General features: G+C 32.9%; 2 protein-coding genes and 1 non-coding gene across 4 annotated transcripts; 2 read left to right on the forward strand and 1 right to left on the reverse strand.

The window, feature by feature from the left end:
* Positions 1-72: 72 nt before the first annotated feature.
* LOC128192864 (mediator of RNA polymerase II transcription subunit 22-like) lies at positions 73-4,892 on the reverse strand. Of its 2 annotated transcripts, none has more exons than XM_052865871.1 (4): positions 4,762-4,892; positions 2,666-2,842; positions 616-696; positions 73-439 (listed from the first exon to the last, which is right to left on the reverse strand). In XM_052865871.1, the coding sequence occupies exons 2-4, from the start codon at positions 2,786-2,788 to the stop codon at positions 221-223; spliced, it is 423 nt and encodes a 140-aa protein (XP_052721831.1). In that variant the 5' UTR covers positions 2,789-2,842; positions 4,762-4,892; the 3' UTR covers positions 73-220. The 2 variants fall into 2 exon arrangements, with proteins under 2 accessions (XP_052721831.1, XP_052721830.1); XM_052865870.1 differs by having other exon boundaries at positions 4,723-4,826.
* A 105-nt stretch (positions 4,893-4,997) lies between these two features.
* LOC128192863 (60S ribosomal protein L7a-like) lies at positions 4,998-10,365 on the forward strand. The gene is made up of 6 exons (XM_052865869.1): positions 4,998-5,021; positions 5,567-5,687; positions 6,683-6,838; positions 7,813-8,164; positions 9,313-9,382; positions 10,232-10,365. The coding sequence occupies exons 1-6, from the start codon at positions 5,019-5,021 to the stop codon at positions 10,334-10,336; spliced, it is 807 nt and encodes a 268-aa protein (XP_052721829.1). The 5' UTR covers positions 4,998-5,018; the 3' UTR covers positions 10,337-10,365.
* On the forward strand, positions 9,415-9,490 carry LOC128157560 (small nucleolar RNA SNORD36). Its single transcript, XR_008239833.1, has one exon. It is a non-coding gene; the product is annotated as a small nucleolar RNA SNORD36 (small nucleolar RNA).
* Positions 10,366-16,526: the final 6,161 nt, after the last annotated feature.

Consider the following 16,526-nt stretch of genomic DNA (forward strand, 5'->3'; position numbering starts at 1 on the left):
TCAGAAATAATGCCTAATAACCAAGAAATCGGTCAAAATAAAGCACCACAACTCTAAAGAACAATGATAAAAAACATTACAATATTTTATTGTTTAAGTAAGTGTTTAAAGTGATGAAAGATGATTAAGAGTTCCAATTGGACACTACACAGTGATTACATGAAGCCTGAGTGAGTTCTGTTCCTGTAATATTGGCTGATGAGTAGTGCTGGTCCTGCAATCACTTGTAGGCCGACGAGTAGTACTCATCCTCAAGCTCAAACAGGTCCATGGCCATCTCATCTCTGAGCGAAGTGAGCTTGTTGTCCAGGTCCTGCTGCTGAGACTTACAGTTCTTGGTGTTCTTAAGGATGGAGTCGTTCACAGAGGGGAAGTCATTCAGGATCATGAACTGTTTGAGGTCAGAGACAAACTTCATCAGAGATTCTCCTGCTCTCACCTTTGACCCAAAAAACATTCATAATGAAAATTATGAGTTTTTAAAGGATATAATTGTTAAAGTTATACAATTTATACGGGTACACATAAAGTGTATAGAAATTTTATTCCTTAATACCATATACAGACACTTTACTGTGTTTACAATTCAATGCATGTTGAAATATTTATACATACAATATTAGCTGCCCGGACTTGCATTTCATATTGGTCTTCCTCAGTCTGAGTGTACTTGGAAATCTGAGAATCTTCATCCATCTAATAGACAAAGGAAATTTCTTTCAATTTACGAAAGAAGTCCAATAAAACTTCAGTTTCTAAAATATCTGATCAAATCATATGGTGTGTCATCAATAAAATTTGTCCTAAATGTCATGCTACATGGATTGCAAGTGACATTTTTTTTTAAAATAAATGTATTAAATGACTTTGACAAATAAAAATGAAATAAATGTTATATTTACTTTTTAAAAATCAAATTTCAACTTAAGGTTAAAAGAATATGAAACATTACATAATCAATCTCATTAAAATTAGATCCTTCACGCTCTCGTATTTGATAGCCACAGCGACATATGAAATCCGAAAGCGTGAAGGATCTAATTTTAACTGATTGATTACATAATATACATGTACGGTATACATATCCAACTAATAATGTTCCTTCCATACACAATGTAGCATGTATCGTTTTAGAGTGATTGGGGAATACCATATGAAACAAGACATGTTTGTAAAACACTTATTCCCCCCTCCCTTGGAAACATCTGTGAAGAAAATGAACAGAAACTACAAATAATTGAAATTTTTCTAAGTCCATGGCATAGTACTCTGTCAAAAAAATGCTTGACCGTACCAAAAATTAAACTTGTTCTAGATATTATTATGATAAACCTGTATACATTACCGATCAGACCCAACCTAACACCAGAGTAAACCCCAACTAAACCCCGGGTTTATTTTTTGGGTTTACTTTGGGTTTACTTTTTAAAAATTTGGGTCCACTCGGGGTTTACTTTGGGTTTACTCGGGGTTTACTTTGGGTTTACTTGGATATTGCTTTTGAGGTCGACAGTACGCACTGAAGTGTGAAGCAAGCCCATCTTTTATCTTGCCATCCTACTGCCTGTAATTTCTGCCCCTTGTACATTCCGAATACACAGTTAGCGTCTGTTTTAAGGGGCATTCTTCTAACTGGGTTTACTCTCTGTGTCCACTCTGAGTTTACTTTGGGTTTACTCTGGGTCCACTCTAGTAAACCCGAAGTAAACCCAGCAAGTAAACCCAGGGTTTAGTTGGGGTTTACTTTCTGTAAGGTTGGGTCTGATTGGTACTGTACCAAATTTCATTTCAATATGTGCATCCTATGCGAAGAAAATGAACGAAAACTGCAAATGATTGGAATTTTTCTAAGTCCAAGGAGCATAACTCTGTCGAAAATTGAATGATCTTACCCAAAATCAAACTTGACCTAGATATTATTATGATAAATCTGTATACCAAATTTCATTTCAATATGTGCATCCTCTGCTAAGAAAATGAATGGAAACAGCAAATAATTGGAATTTTTCTAAGTCAACAACACATAGCTCTGTCGCAAATTGCTCGATCATACCCAAAATTGAATTTGATCTAGATATTATTATGATAAACCTGTTTATTAAATTTCATTTCAATATGTGCATCCTACGCGAAGAAAATGGACAGAAACTGCCAATTATTGGAATTTATCTATATCCAAGGGGCACAACTCTGTTGAAAATTGCTTGATCATACCCAAAATCAAACTTGACCTAGATATTATTATGATAAACCTGTATACTAAATTCAATATGTGCATCCTACACAAAGAAAATGAACGGAAACTGTTGGTGGACCGACCGACAGACAGCAGCAAAGCAATATGCCCTTCCTTCTATGAAGGGGGGCATAATAAAATAAACATCCCTCCCAATCAATCAAGCTTAGAGTACCAGTAGAGTGTTACAAATTGATTGGCTGACATTCCTACATGTATACCAGTAATACCTTTGTCTTGCACCCATGATAGTTGTTGAATTAACCTAGGTCTTATCATGCACACCACAACAACAAAACATGGATTAAACTAAAAACATGTTACAAAAATTCTGATCTGATTATGATGTTGTCAGGGTGATTGTAAAAAAAAATTTTTTTATATAATTTTGACTTGCTTTGGCAATTGTGAAAGAACTGGAACACATACCCTGGCTAATTTGATTATCTCCTCAAAATTGACCAGCATGGACTGGATATCATCCTTCAGTTTCTTATTGTAGGACTTGAGGAGAGCCTCCTTGCTCTGTGGCAGGCCCCTAGCCTGGGACATTGTGGTTAGTTATCAGAAACCAGCAGGAATAGATTACATTATGAAGTTCTTGACCTAAAAAACACAGACCCTGTGTAAATTAGATTGAATTGAATGTACATAGTACATGATAAAAAGGAAAATGAAAAAATGCACTTTTTATATACCTTAAAACGTACTAGCTTAATAGTAAGAAAAAATATCAAATACCAATGACTACTAGACATTTATATAAGTTTTGGCCCTTATAATAAACGAAAAAGTAATAACCTTGAGAGGAACTTCTCGATAAAAAAAATGAAACAATATTGTACTACCAATTAACTTTTATTTTTTATTTTACAAACAAAATCTAACAACTCGATCCTGGGCAAGCTCATTGCAGTTCAATGCAATGCATTGACTATTTTTTTTTGGCTTGCTCATATTTTTTTAGCCAACAACAGCACTGGTGTTAACAACTGTGGAGGATTGGGCACTAATGTAGGATATTTATATATACTATATACTTGCCCATTCATGTTAGTTGTGAGTATGTATAAAAGCCTAGTAGAAGTTGGTCTGTTGCTTTAATTCTTTAATTACTGTAAACTACATGTATCTTTAATTCATGACTTTATTTCATGATTTATCCCTGGCCATATAAGCTGTTGGTGGCAACTTATTTTCATGATCAAGAAGTAGACTATCTGAAAATTGAAATACCAGTGACATTTCAGGACTGACTCGCTGCAATAATTAAGAATTAATTCACAACAATGAGGCCTTGTGAAAATTTCGCTCATGTGAATAAAAGTTGGTTTACAGTATTGATGCTAAAGTCTGCCATGTTCTCAATAGTTTGAAGCTGCCTTGGAAGCTTAACAAGGTTGTTCTCTTTGTACTAGGGCTTAAAAAGGGAAATCTTTCCTAAAAGATCATTTTTAAAGCCTTAATAAATAACCTTCACAATTAAATTAGGTTGTAAACAGTATGTTCAGTGATTTTAAGATTATGGTAACCCCATTTACTATTCCCTTTTGAGAAGTGGACATGATGAAGGCTATGCCTGTCCACTTCTCAAAAGAGAATACCCCATTTACTATCTATATGTATGCATAAGTTAATATTGAAATCCTTTAAAAATTGTTCATTTCAAATTATATGTCAACTTCTCTCAAGTTAGGCCATATCAATCATTTAATCATGTTAATCAATCAAGAAAATCATCAGAATTTAACATCTGTATTTCTTATATTCTGAAAAAAAAACCCCTAAAAGACTAGATTTATGCATTCAACGTTATCAGTTATACTATACTCTGTCCCAAGATATTTTGGATTCACGTTTGGACGATTTTTAATAAAAATACACTTACCTGTGAAAGAAGTGCAATTGAAATAGTTGAAAGGGATATTTTCCAAGATAATTTCATTGACACATTATCATCTTTCACTCGGAAAAATTCACAGGAACGAAAACAGATTCCTTACGGAGATTTATAATGGGGAATGTTTACATCTTTTCTCCATTCGGAATACACTCGGAATACATCGCGCAATATTTCAACGTTATCATCCGGGCTTGCTGCAATGCAAAATCTCCGTAGACATAACATTTTTTAGCATTGTATTGAAACCTGATAAGCTAACAGGGGCGTTTTGACTGAGAAATCTTGGAAATTTTTCATACTTTTGAATGAACATCGTTTGGATCCTGAGGTATTTATAAATATCAAACAATTAAGCCAAACGTGAATCCAAAATATCTTGGGACAGAGTATAGTAGTAACCTGGCACGTTACTCAATGGCATACATGTACATATCATGACTCATGTACATGAAATTGAAACAATAGAGAGCATTAACTTTTGTAGCTGATTTTTAACACCGACACGTTGCAAAAAATTAAATATCAGTGTTCATGATAAAAAAGCACTTTCTTCCTTCAGAAAATAAAGGATCTATATACACACCTAAAGGTTTAGAATACAAAATGTGTAAATTTGACTCACGTTTAACCGAATGAAACTGAAAGTACGCTGGTTAACTCACACGTAAAATACATGGCACGAATTTAAAGCATGATATGATATCATTTGATGGTAGCAAATTTAAATAAATATAATAAATTGTGTGTTATTTAATTGATTAATGATAAATCTATATTTATAATTCACCGGTGCAGTGAAGAGTTATTGTGTAAATCAAACTTCGTACAACTTAATTCAGAATGTGAAAACGAGATTCGACCTCTTCCGGGTCAGTCAAAATGGTAGGAAAGACGTGATTATACTATATATCAAAGAAATCGACTGTCATCTATGCTACGTGGTTCTAAAATGAACTGTTTAACCGTATCATGAAATAAAATGATTATCATTCTAAAGATTTAAGAATGTTTTGATGTTTGATAAGTGCAGTTTACTTTTGAAAAATGATGTTTAAATAGGACATGTCGATGAAAACAAAATTTGATACTTGAAGCAGTTGGTAGTTGTGAAAAAAATGATATATGCACATAACATCCAGACTCTCTGGATCTTTAAACAGATTGTTTGTTCGTTGAAGATATATGTTTCTCCATTGCACTGTCAGAGTCAACATGGTCTTAAACTGTTTGAGGCAGTAGTGAATTTTTAAACTTCAGTGTTTTCAGATCACGTCCTCAATGTTTACTAATAATATAATATGAATTTGAAATCATGCATGTATAAAGTTACAATGATTTAAAGAGACGTTTTGGTCGAAGAGGCTTGGTGCCAATTAATAATATTCGACATTCTTTGAAATACAATTTGTCGATTGTCTACATTGTAGCCTATGAAAAAAAAGGGGAAGAAGAAGGTAGCAGCAGCCCCTTTGGTGGCCAAAAAAGCTGCAGAACCCAAGAAAGTTGTTAACCCCCTGCTGGAGAAAAGACCACGAAACTTTGGAATTGGTAAACAATTAGATTTGGATATATACGTATGCTTGTCACAAGTGCATAATAAATGTACAGTTAATTTAAATAAAGGCTTCAATGATTGATTTTCATAACTTGCTCAAAGAACAAATTCATTTAATAAAGATCAGGACTCAAAGTAGACTTTTGGACAAAGTCGCCAAATGGCAACCTACTTTGAATTTAACTTGCTATTTTCAATCTCAGGTCGCTAGTATTAAAACTTTATGTAGCATAAAGATATCTGCATATTTTCTCTCTGACATTAGATATAATGTAGAAAATAGTAAAAGAAGTGTATTGTTGAAAAGGTTTTTATTTATTGCACGTTTCACGTCTGGCAAAATAAAATAATTTCTTTCCATCCAGTCATATCGGTAAAATGACACATCATACTCAATTATCCAAATTCTCCAAAATTATACGTTGTTTTGAGTGGATGCATCAAAGGAATATCTCGTACGAAGTTCTTTCACATTGGCGTAACAAAATAAGTTTACCTTCGCGTTATGTTAAAGTCTTACAAACATTACTTAACATATTTGTCTCGTGCAGTTTTTGCATTTAAAACTTCCATTGGACGAAGTCTCTTCTTTGTATATATTGATATAGGACTGAAACATGCCATGTTGTTTAAATAGTCCGCAATTTTGTTTATTTTAAAAGATTTTTGAACCTGGTGTAAAAATTTTGAACCAACCGGGCCAATTTTAGGTCGCCAAATGGCGACTGGCTTTTAATTTTAAGTAGCAAAACCTGAATAAGTCACATATGCGACCTATTTAGTTACAACTGAGAATATTGAAATGTGCACAGTAAGAGCCGTGTATTTTGATGCTCCAACTTGTTAAAGGTCAGGTGCACAGCATTTCTCTTAATTCCTGATTAATTCATACCTCTGAAGATTCTTGTATGAATTTTTACTGCAGGGAACATAGTTACAAACTTTTAACAGTTTTCCCATTTATTAAGGTATTTCAATTGTATTATAGGTCAAGATATTCAGCCTAAGCGTGACTTGAGTCGCTTTGTAAGATGGCCCAAATACATCCGACTCCAGCGTCAACGAGCAGTGTTGATGCAGAGACTGAAGGTTCCCCCTCCCATCAACCAGTTCAGTGGATCACAGACTCTGGACAAACAGACAGGTACCGAAAATCTTATATAATGTTGTGATAAAGAATATGTCACGAAGAACCGGTGTTACTCTGGGATGTCAAAAGATATTTGTGTAAACGGTGTCATTATTACAAGCTGTGATTAAAACTTGCTTTCTGATTATGGTAGAGACCATATATGAAGGATATTCATACTACCAAGATCTCTGAGCTTGAAAGATAATGACATGAAATTGTTCCTGGGTTAAAACTTTTAACAATCAAGTGTTATGATCTTTGAATACTGAAGTGCAGGTGGGTAATGGCATCATCATGATCATTGCCCAGTCTTTAAATTTAGTTCATATAATCTTTAATCAACTATCTTAATTCCATTGAAGTTCTTAATTAAATAAATAACCCAACAAATTTAAGTTCATTGAATTATAATTTTGCACATATCTTGTAAACTGAAAGTGTTGTTTCGAGTGAATCGTTTCTTTTCATGACTGGCTTTGAGAAAAATTGTGATTCAAACATTTCATGAATAGTTTTAGAAAATAATATAGGATGCTTTTAATGATAAAAAAAGAAGAAATTAATTGAAACACATTTAAGGTTTCAGCAACCACAATTTTGTCTTCTATTAGGGTAGCCTAAGGTCAAGATTACATAGCCAATTCATGAAATTACACAAATCTGATATGTTCCATGAGGATTACAAGTTTAATGAGATGTTTAATGAAATTTTTTGGTGAACTTAAAGATTAAGTATATTTTGAAACTCTAAAATATATATTTTTCTTCATAACAATATGAAAACATGCAAAGATAATATCCAAGTGATGATGATAAAAAACTACTGAATATTCTGTGATTTATTAAAAAAAAATCTACACATTGATCGCTGAACTTGGATTGTTATTCCTATTGCATTATAAGATATTTTTGGTATTCATATCTGCTCAGTAAGATATTAAATGAAAAAATGATGTGTGTTAATTATGGATGACTTTGTATTACAGCAACTCAGCTGTTCCGTCTGATGGACAAGTATAAGCCTGAATCCAAACAACAGAAGAAGGCTCGTCTAAAGGCCAGGGCCGAGGAGAGAGCCGCAGGAAAGGAGGACAAGCCTACTAAACGACCCCCAGTGATGAGGTCAGGAGTCAACACAGTGACAGCCCTTGTAGAGCAGAAGAAAGCTCAGCTGGTCGTCATTTCTCACGATGTTGACCCTATTGAGATTGTGATCTTCTTACCAGCCCTGTGCAGAAAGATGGGAGTGCCCTACTGCATAGTCAAAGGAAAAGCCAGACTGGGACGTGTTGTTCACAGGAAAACTGCTACATGTCTGGCCTTCACAAATGTCAATTCGTAAGTTCATATTCCCAGGAAGTACATGTATTGTTGGATTTGCGTGAATATTATTTTTATTTATTAATAATGATATTTACTGATTGGAGATTGTGAAGATTTGTTCATTTTCATTTTGTTGAAATATGAATATAGCTCTGGAGAATTGATTTATTTGGTCTTTAAGCATTGCAAGAGTTATATAAGTGATGGTCCTATTGTTTGGGTCCAGTAATTTTGGTTCTTTAGGCAACTAATCTTCTCCATTTATAATTTGGTCTACTGTGGTGGTAAGATTTTACAATTGTAAATTGAAGAATTTTTAGCCTAAGTTAAAGGAAAGTAAATTATTATTTTAAATAGTTACCAATCGTAATTGATCTTGTATTGGTTGCAAAATTAGACAAAATTTCTGTTTAGTTTTTTAAAAAGGTAATATTGAAAATATTTTAATAAGAGAAATGTTGGATTGGAGATTTCAGTTTTAGTATGTTCAGATAATTTTGTTAGTTTAATAGATTAATTTAAAGCTGCTTGGTCCGATTTTTTCGTAATTACAGTATCAAAATTTTTTTCATACAAATCATTTATCTTAGAAAGTTATGGACTTTCTCCTATTTACACCAGCAGAATCAGTCTCCTTTCAAAGTTAAAAATATTAAAAGTAAATAAAATATTTTCTCTTTGGGCAAACGAAAAAACAAACCAAAATGCATCACGGGAATGTTTAGAAAAGGAAAACCGCTTGGTTTCGTCCCCCGAATGATTGGGGGTTTTCAACCCGCATGCTATGCATCGATTGTAACGAAAGCAAACTTTAGAAATATTAGCGAACAAAACGTACACATGTTTATTTGTAATTTGTCTGTTCATTTCGACCTTTATTTAAAGCGATGTCAAATTCGTAATACAGCCATACCCGTCTCATCGGCAGGGGTGAAATTTAACATGAGGCGAAATAACGCGGTACCTTTTAATGTCGTTTGTTTTGTTAGCAAATTTTGTATGTATTTTTCTTCATTGAAATTTGGCATAATTTATGTGTAAAACTACTGCAATGTCATTTATTATACATATACTAAGCATGGCAATCGTTTAAAAGCGTGCATAAAATTTGATTTAAGATCGGACCAAGCAGCTTTAATTGATCATATAATTTGTTGTTTTAGAGAAGACAAAAATGCCCTAAATAAACTGTGTGAAGCTGTCAAGACCAACTTCAACGACAGATTTGACGAGGTGAGGAAGTTGTTATTTCTGTTACGTCAGAGACACAATGATGTTTGAATTTCTTCACCTGAAATCTCATGTGGATTTCTGTTTACGAGCTTTTTAACTCTGAGTGTCTCTATTGTCTTATTACCTTTATTGTTTAACATGGTTAGATATGTTATTATTTGTTACACTTGATTAGACATTTAAATGTTGCTTAATGAAAATCCCGGGGATGGGGTCGTGTTGTATAGAGTTGAAGATGACATGCAGTTAACAAGGAGGATAACTACCACTAGTTCGATTATAGAAAAGGACGTTTTAAATTTATTTCCTCAACACTATTAAAGTTCTTGCTTAATGAAAATCCCAGAGATGGAGTCACTTGAGTCAGGTTGTATAGAGTTGAAGATGACATGCAGTTAACAAGGAAGTTGACTACCACTATTAATCCAATTATATATACTAAGTAATTTCTTTAAATGTAATGTAATGTTTTCAAATTTTGACCAAAACTATATGCAGGTAAAACAGACCAGCTTGAATAATTGACAACATTTTTATCTTCAAAAATCCTAAACATTTTAAATTTTCATATAACTGTAATAAATTATAATACACTTTACATTTTCCCTTCTATGCGGATCTTCTGATTTCTAAGATTTGCACAAAATCTACTACATGTATTTTCTGAAGTCATGAATTATGATGAAAACTTTTCCCGAAGCTGAAATTTTCGATGAAGAGACAATATTTTTATCTGATGACTTCAGTAAAGAGATGATTTGATTCAGTAAAGAGAGATGTGGTAGATTCAGCCATAGTCTAACTCTTTGTGTTTATCGTGTAATGATGTTCTTCCTTGTCTTGTTTCAGATCCGCCGACACTGGGGAGGTGGACAGATGGGTAACAAGTCTCAAGCCCGCATTAACAAACTTGAAAAAGCTAAAGCTCGTGAACTGGCCCAGAAAATGGGTTAGAAGTGCAAATAAATTATGGCTGAATAGTGGATTGTGTTTCTGATTTATTTTACACAGGATTCATAAGAATGAAGTTGGCTGAATTAATCGGGGATTGACTTGAGAAATTTTGATAAACGGGTAGTTACGTGTTTTTTTTCTTATTTGATTTACAATGTATAGAATATGACAGAATTTAATTGAATGGTAATTTATACAACCGACGACGAAATTCGATAAATACAGAAGTTGGGTTAAAATAGTATTGTGAAGGGGCAAGGTATGCTGCGTTCAGGTGCAATACATCCACTTGATACCGGTAATTATTTAATGATTGAGGAATCTATGTACAGTTTAAAATCCAGTTTTAAAATTGGAATAACGCTCAGAGCTCTCCTGTAATTTTAGTGGAAAAAGGCTTTGGATGACATAAATGATAGGGCCAGATAGAATCAAAGTACTGATAGTACTGAAAAGCGCTAACACAGCTTCTGTTTGTATACTAGTATAAAATATATATGTATATAACATTTCAGCTTCTGTATACGCAATATATTTCCTCATCACTGCGTGGTAGTCCCTGCAATGATATATGTAAGCCCCGTACAATAAATTCACATTAGTCCGTACTAGCCCGTCCAGTTATGTGCACGAGCTCCTGAAACTGGTTCCCTAATCAGTTTAAATGATGTAAACGTCTGCTCATAGGGGGCGGTTATTCGTTGCACCGGAAGTAGAAGTCTAACGACAATAAAGCGCTGAGCTATGCTTAGCGCTTTAAAAAGTACTCGAGAAATGGATGGAAATGAAAATTTCAAACATGGCTATTGAATTCGTTAGTAACGAAACGCAATCGATTGAAAAGGAATTAATAAGACTTCAAATTTACGTGTTCGACAAGTTATTGTGTATTTCATAGTTTGGATGTGTAACTATAGTGGTAAATACAGCCGTGAAACGCCGTTTCTTAAATTTGAGGAGCCAAACTAAAAAGTGGAGGGGCTAATTAGATTGTTCATTACTTTTCAAATTCAGTAAAAAGTAATTGATAAAAAGGTATTTTCAATTAAACAAAGTATTTGTTTGGAACACATGCATTTCCATTTACATTAAAATCTCGGACAACTGAAAAACGTCAGCAGTATACGGTATGACTAGCCAATACATGTATCTTTACCTTCCTGTTTTTCTTACAACTAAGCAAAAAGTTAGAAACTGCTTACATCATTAAAAAGAATAAACTGTCACCATTATCATAACATTTTTAATGACAATGTGATTGAATTAGTTATTTCTGTTGAAAAAAGTGTACAATTAAGTGGGCTCTATGGTGGTGGCCATTTTTAGACCGTATTGATCTCCTTTAGAAGGATAGTTCTACATAAAAATAGTGGAAAATACCCTAATGTAAAGATGAAATGTATGGATTTTTTGTTAACTAAATAATACTTTATATCTAAACAAATCATATCTCAAAAATTAAGGAAGATCTGATGGTTAATTTCTGTTGGTTACAGGACATAAAACGTTTAGCGTATACGTTAAAGCTATACACGCTATAATTTCCGTCAATTTTGAATGACAGTGAAAACGCATGTGTTTGTCTATTTATAAAAGTTATCCTTAATCTGTAAATTACAAGGGTGAATTCCATCTCGTTACATATGGAAGGGAATTGCCGCCAAAATTCTATGTATCTTGCTTTTATTCTTATTATGCTTACTTCTTTATTCTTCATTACATTTTCACTTGCATGTCACTTTATTGTTTTCATATTCATGCTTATCCAATTTCACTTTGATTCTCTTTGATCCTTCATTGTTTGCTTAATTCTATGTTGCAACATTCTCTTCTTATTCGTGTAAATTCTTTCTTCTATCTCTGTTACAAACGTGAATTCAAACAAGCAAACCATAAAGCACTTTCAATAAAGACGGATACAAGTTTGCATGAATTGAATGCTGCATTATGACGCCAGGCGGCAGTGTGTGCGCTACAATCGCTGCTCCCGAAGATTTATTAAAACGAAACTAACAAATGGCATACATTTAATAAATTCGTGAAAACATCTCAAATTAAGGGCTTAGTATAGGAATATGAAATACATGTTAATATAATTAACTTTTAACAAGCCACGATATACGCAGACTTAAAAAGATACGGAGTTTTTTTTGTGTACATGTAAAATGCTCCGCGCGGTTCTAAAAAAAAATCAGAGGGGGGGGGGGGGGGGGGGGGTATCTGAGAGATAATTTTGTATTAATGTTTTTGTTACATTAAAAGTTTATAATTTATCAATCTAAACTTAACTATAACAGTTTATATAACAGTTAAGTTTAAATTGATAAATTTTTAAACTTTTAATGTAACATTTTTATTGGTTGATTAAATAAGGGTGAATTTTCCATTGGGGGTGGATCTGATCTCATTCTAGATTCGCAATGCAATGATGTACCGTATATATATGCAGTAACAAATTATTTGCAGGAACGCTTAATTTTTAGAAGAGGAACATGTCACAAGTACTTGTCGACAGGACTTTATTTTCATTTGAGGTGAAAAGAGGTGGGGTGATGCACGGTTCTGTCCACAGGTACCCGCGGAATATGTAGATGAAATAAAAATAAATTTAAACCAAATTTAAAGATGTTTTTGAAAAACAATAAAAGGACTGGGGTACGAAATAATTAGAAGTAGCTTTTCTTGTACTCCAGTACCTGTGAAAATTATCACTTGCATGAATCACTATGTACCTCTCGTTAGGCTACAGTACTGTGTATCCCTGATAAAATGCGATGAATTAATATCCGCGTGAAATTCCGGGTTAAAAAACATAAAACTGCAGGTTTTAAAATCTCACTTATTTTATTTTCTAAAAGTTTTGAACTTGTGATATGAAAACTAAGTTTGGTGCACGCGATTTTATATTCTTGCGATTCGGCACAGAACGAAGTAAACGCGGTTAAATTAACGAATCTAAATAATCAGTGAATTAATTACACAATGAGTATACGAAAACAAACAAGACAGAGAGATTAAAATACGGTATGTGATATGACTGTTTATGCGTTTTGGTTTAAAATCTAAATCAAATCTAAATAAAAATTCTTATATAAAGTTCTAAATAAAATATTTTTTTTCTTCCAAAATACAAAACATTAATAATGTATGCTTCTCATTTACACAGATTTTTGAAGTGATAAAAATGTGTATGTATCACTCACAACCATGCTTATTGTAGGTTTGTTTATTTTAATAAAAATCATGTACATGTAACTGAATGTCCATGTTTAGATTTGAAGGTGTTTAGGCTATGATATATACATGTAACTTTGAGACATGAACCTCATACATGTCGTCCTGATTAAATGAATAGTTGAATTGACCGACTTCCATATCAAGCTTGCGATGATGATAATTATGATACGGGTGCTAATTATGAGTGTAAGATTATATCGTCTCATAAATATAACTGATGGGCAGACTTAGAATTTTATTTTATTTTAGGAGGGGGGTCCAGTCACCCCACCACCCTTGAATATTCAAACTTTTTTAAATTCACATATGAAGTAAACCTACTGAAAATAGAACTCGACCTACCCCCCCCCCCCTCCCCGGCAAACAAAATTATAAATTATCCCTTAGTACATTAACCTCCCCTCAATTTCTTGATCTGAACATATAAACATTGGAGCGAGATGTCATGGTGCGAAACATCCCACATTTAGCTAGCTACGTTGGTTTTTTTTCGGGGAGCAGCGATTGTAGCGCGCACACTGCCGCCTGGCGTCATAATGCAGCAATAAATTCATGCAACTTGTATTCGTCTTTATTGAAAGTGCTTTATGGTTTGCGTGTTTGAATTCACGTTTGTAACAGAGATAGAAGAAAGAATTTACACAAATAATAAGAGAATGTTGCAACATAGAATTAAGCAAACAATGAAGGATCAAAGAGAATCAAAGTGAAATTGGATAAGCATGAATATGAAAACAATAAAGTGACATGCAAGTGGAAATGTAATGAAGAATAAAGAAGTAAGCATAATAAGAATAAAAGCAGGATACATAGAATTTTGGCGGTAATTCCCTTCCATAGTTACAAAGATATAGATTTTTAATTGTTTATTTTCCTGCCAGGAAAATATACCTTTTCATGAATATTGATGAAGGACGAGCAAACCGACCTCATTGCGCATGTCCGCGGAGAACTAGGTGGTCGTTATTGTTTGCCTAATTAAATATCCAACTTGATTTTTAATATGCTTAACAGTTGTTAATTTGAAATACATACATGTATAATGAGTAAAATACGTTTGTCATTCACGATACCCTTACTTATAGGATCTATAAATAGCACATAGGGGAAAACACAGGTCTACGTCATTATTTTAAAGGAAGTATTCATATCTACTCACAGGCTTGTATTTTTTTCTTTTGTTTGTACTCGTATATCGGACAAATTTATGCTTTACTGAAAATATCCTTTCCTTTGTGAAACTATCGCAGCTATGAAGATGTTGACCCTTCACCAGTTTTGGTATGATAGGCTAAATTTAGCTGTCGATATCACGTGATAGACTGATATTCACGAGGAGGCATTACTTTCCTGGCAGGAAAATAAATATTTTTTATTGTTTAATATTTGATATATTTGTTACGTGATCGAATTCAGCATTATAATTAACAGAATAACGGTAACTTTTATTAGTAATCAAACACATACATTTTCCCCTTTATTCAAAATTGACGCAAATTATAGCGTGTATAGCTTTAACCGTTCAAAAAGTTGAGGAGCGAGACAATTTTATTTGAAATTAAACAGTATTCTTTGTTGGGTGTTTTATTTTCAATTCAATTCAATTCAGTTTATTTCGCTCACACCATGGAATGGTACATGAGGTCAATCATTATATACAGTTCAAAAGTCAGAGGTACATTGTATAAATGAAAAGATAAGTAGTAGATAAATAGTAAATAAGCATAAATATACAATATATACAATGAAGATAGGAAAAAGTATAATAATGGAGGACAGACTATTATATCAAACTGTATATTTTGTTAATAAAATAACAATTTTTTCAGGTTTGTAGCATTAGAACAAGACATAAGTTCACAAATTTAATAGTATTTGGCGCTGACCAGTATTTATCATCAAGATATTTACGTCTAAATGTCAATAGTTCTTTACATTCAAGAATATAATGAAATTCGTCAGCAATTTGACCTGAATTACACAGTTTACACACTCTTTGGTTTAAAGGTGTATTGTACCAACTCCCAGTCTCCACTGGGAGATGGTGATTTGAAGTTCCAAATTTCATAAAAACCTTTCTGAGCCTAAGTGGCAATATATTAATGTAATTTTCATAATTAAAATTTTTCTTAAAAATCTTGTAAATTTGCCCTTTTGACGAGTCATTAATTTCACTTGACAATTTTTTGGATATATTGGTCTTGTAACCTTTGTTTTACAATTGTAGAAATCCACTTTACATGTACATTTACAATATTTGTAGCTACATGTGTCGTTACATAACCGTAAAGGGTTACGTACATGTATTTAATTGGCATTTAATTAGCCAAACGCAATGTCCAGTCTTTATGTAAATGTATATATGTAGACATGTCGTTTTACTGGATTTAAAAAGGAAAGCAGAAGTGCCATTTAGAGAATGATCAAGTACCCTCCCCCAATATGTTTAATTATTCATATTATAAATGTAAAATACATTTAATGTAACAAGTACGTGCATTCGAGATTTAAAAAAACACGCACACAAAGCTTGATTGACATTGAAGAGTTCTACATTAATTTTTCAAAGCAATTGCAGCATTTAAATCTAAACATGCTAAAGACAGCATTTTTTTTTCAAGTTGAACAAATAGAATGAGTCGGCGTTAAAGGTTTGAGTACATGGGATTTTGCTATGGAGACATGAAAAAAATATACAATTAAAATTGATGACATTCAATTTGGAATAATAAAAATCATTACGCAATTCGATCTTGTCAATTATTATACACAAATTCAATATCAGGGGTTATAAGTGCACTAGCGTGATTAAATTCCACATATAATCGGTTTTTACTTCAGTACAATGAATATTTTTAAATTTAATTTTTTACAAATGTTCTAAAATCATTTGTATGACACGGTGTTTATGTTTAGAGAGATTAGCTAAAATAATTGTCATGGAAAACGTTAA

The sequence above is a fragment of the Crassostrea angulata genome, chromosome 7 (assembly GCF_025612915.1).
Source record: "Crassostrea angulata isolate pt1a10 chromosome 7, ASM2561291v2, whole genome shotgun sequence".
Lineage (NCBI taxonomy): Eukaryota > Metazoa > Mollusca > Bivalvia > Ostreida > Ostreidae > Magallana > Magallana angulata.

Coding starts and splice junctions, on each gene's coding strand:
- LOC128192863 (XM_052865869.1), top strand. Junction 6,839..7,812: donor GACTCTGGACAAACAGACAG/GTACCGAAAATC, acceptor TTTGTATTACAG/CAACTCAGCTGTTCCGTCTG. Junction 9,383..10,231: donor TCAACGACAGATTTGACGAG/GTGAGGAAGTTG, acceptor GTCTTGTTTCAG/ATCCGCCGACACTGGGGAGG.
- LOC128192864 (XM_052865871.1), bottom strand. CDS start 2,788: ATGTCCCAGGCTAGGGGCCTGCCACAGAGCAAGGAGGCTCTCCTCAAG. Junction 697..2,665: donor AGATAATCAAATTAGCCAGG/GTATGTGTTCCA, acceptor TTTGTCTATTAG/ATGGATGAAGATTCTCAGAT. Junction 440..615: donor AAGTCCGGGCAGCTAATATT/GTATGTATAAAT, acceptor TTTGGGTCAAAG/GTGAGAGCAGGAGAATCTCT.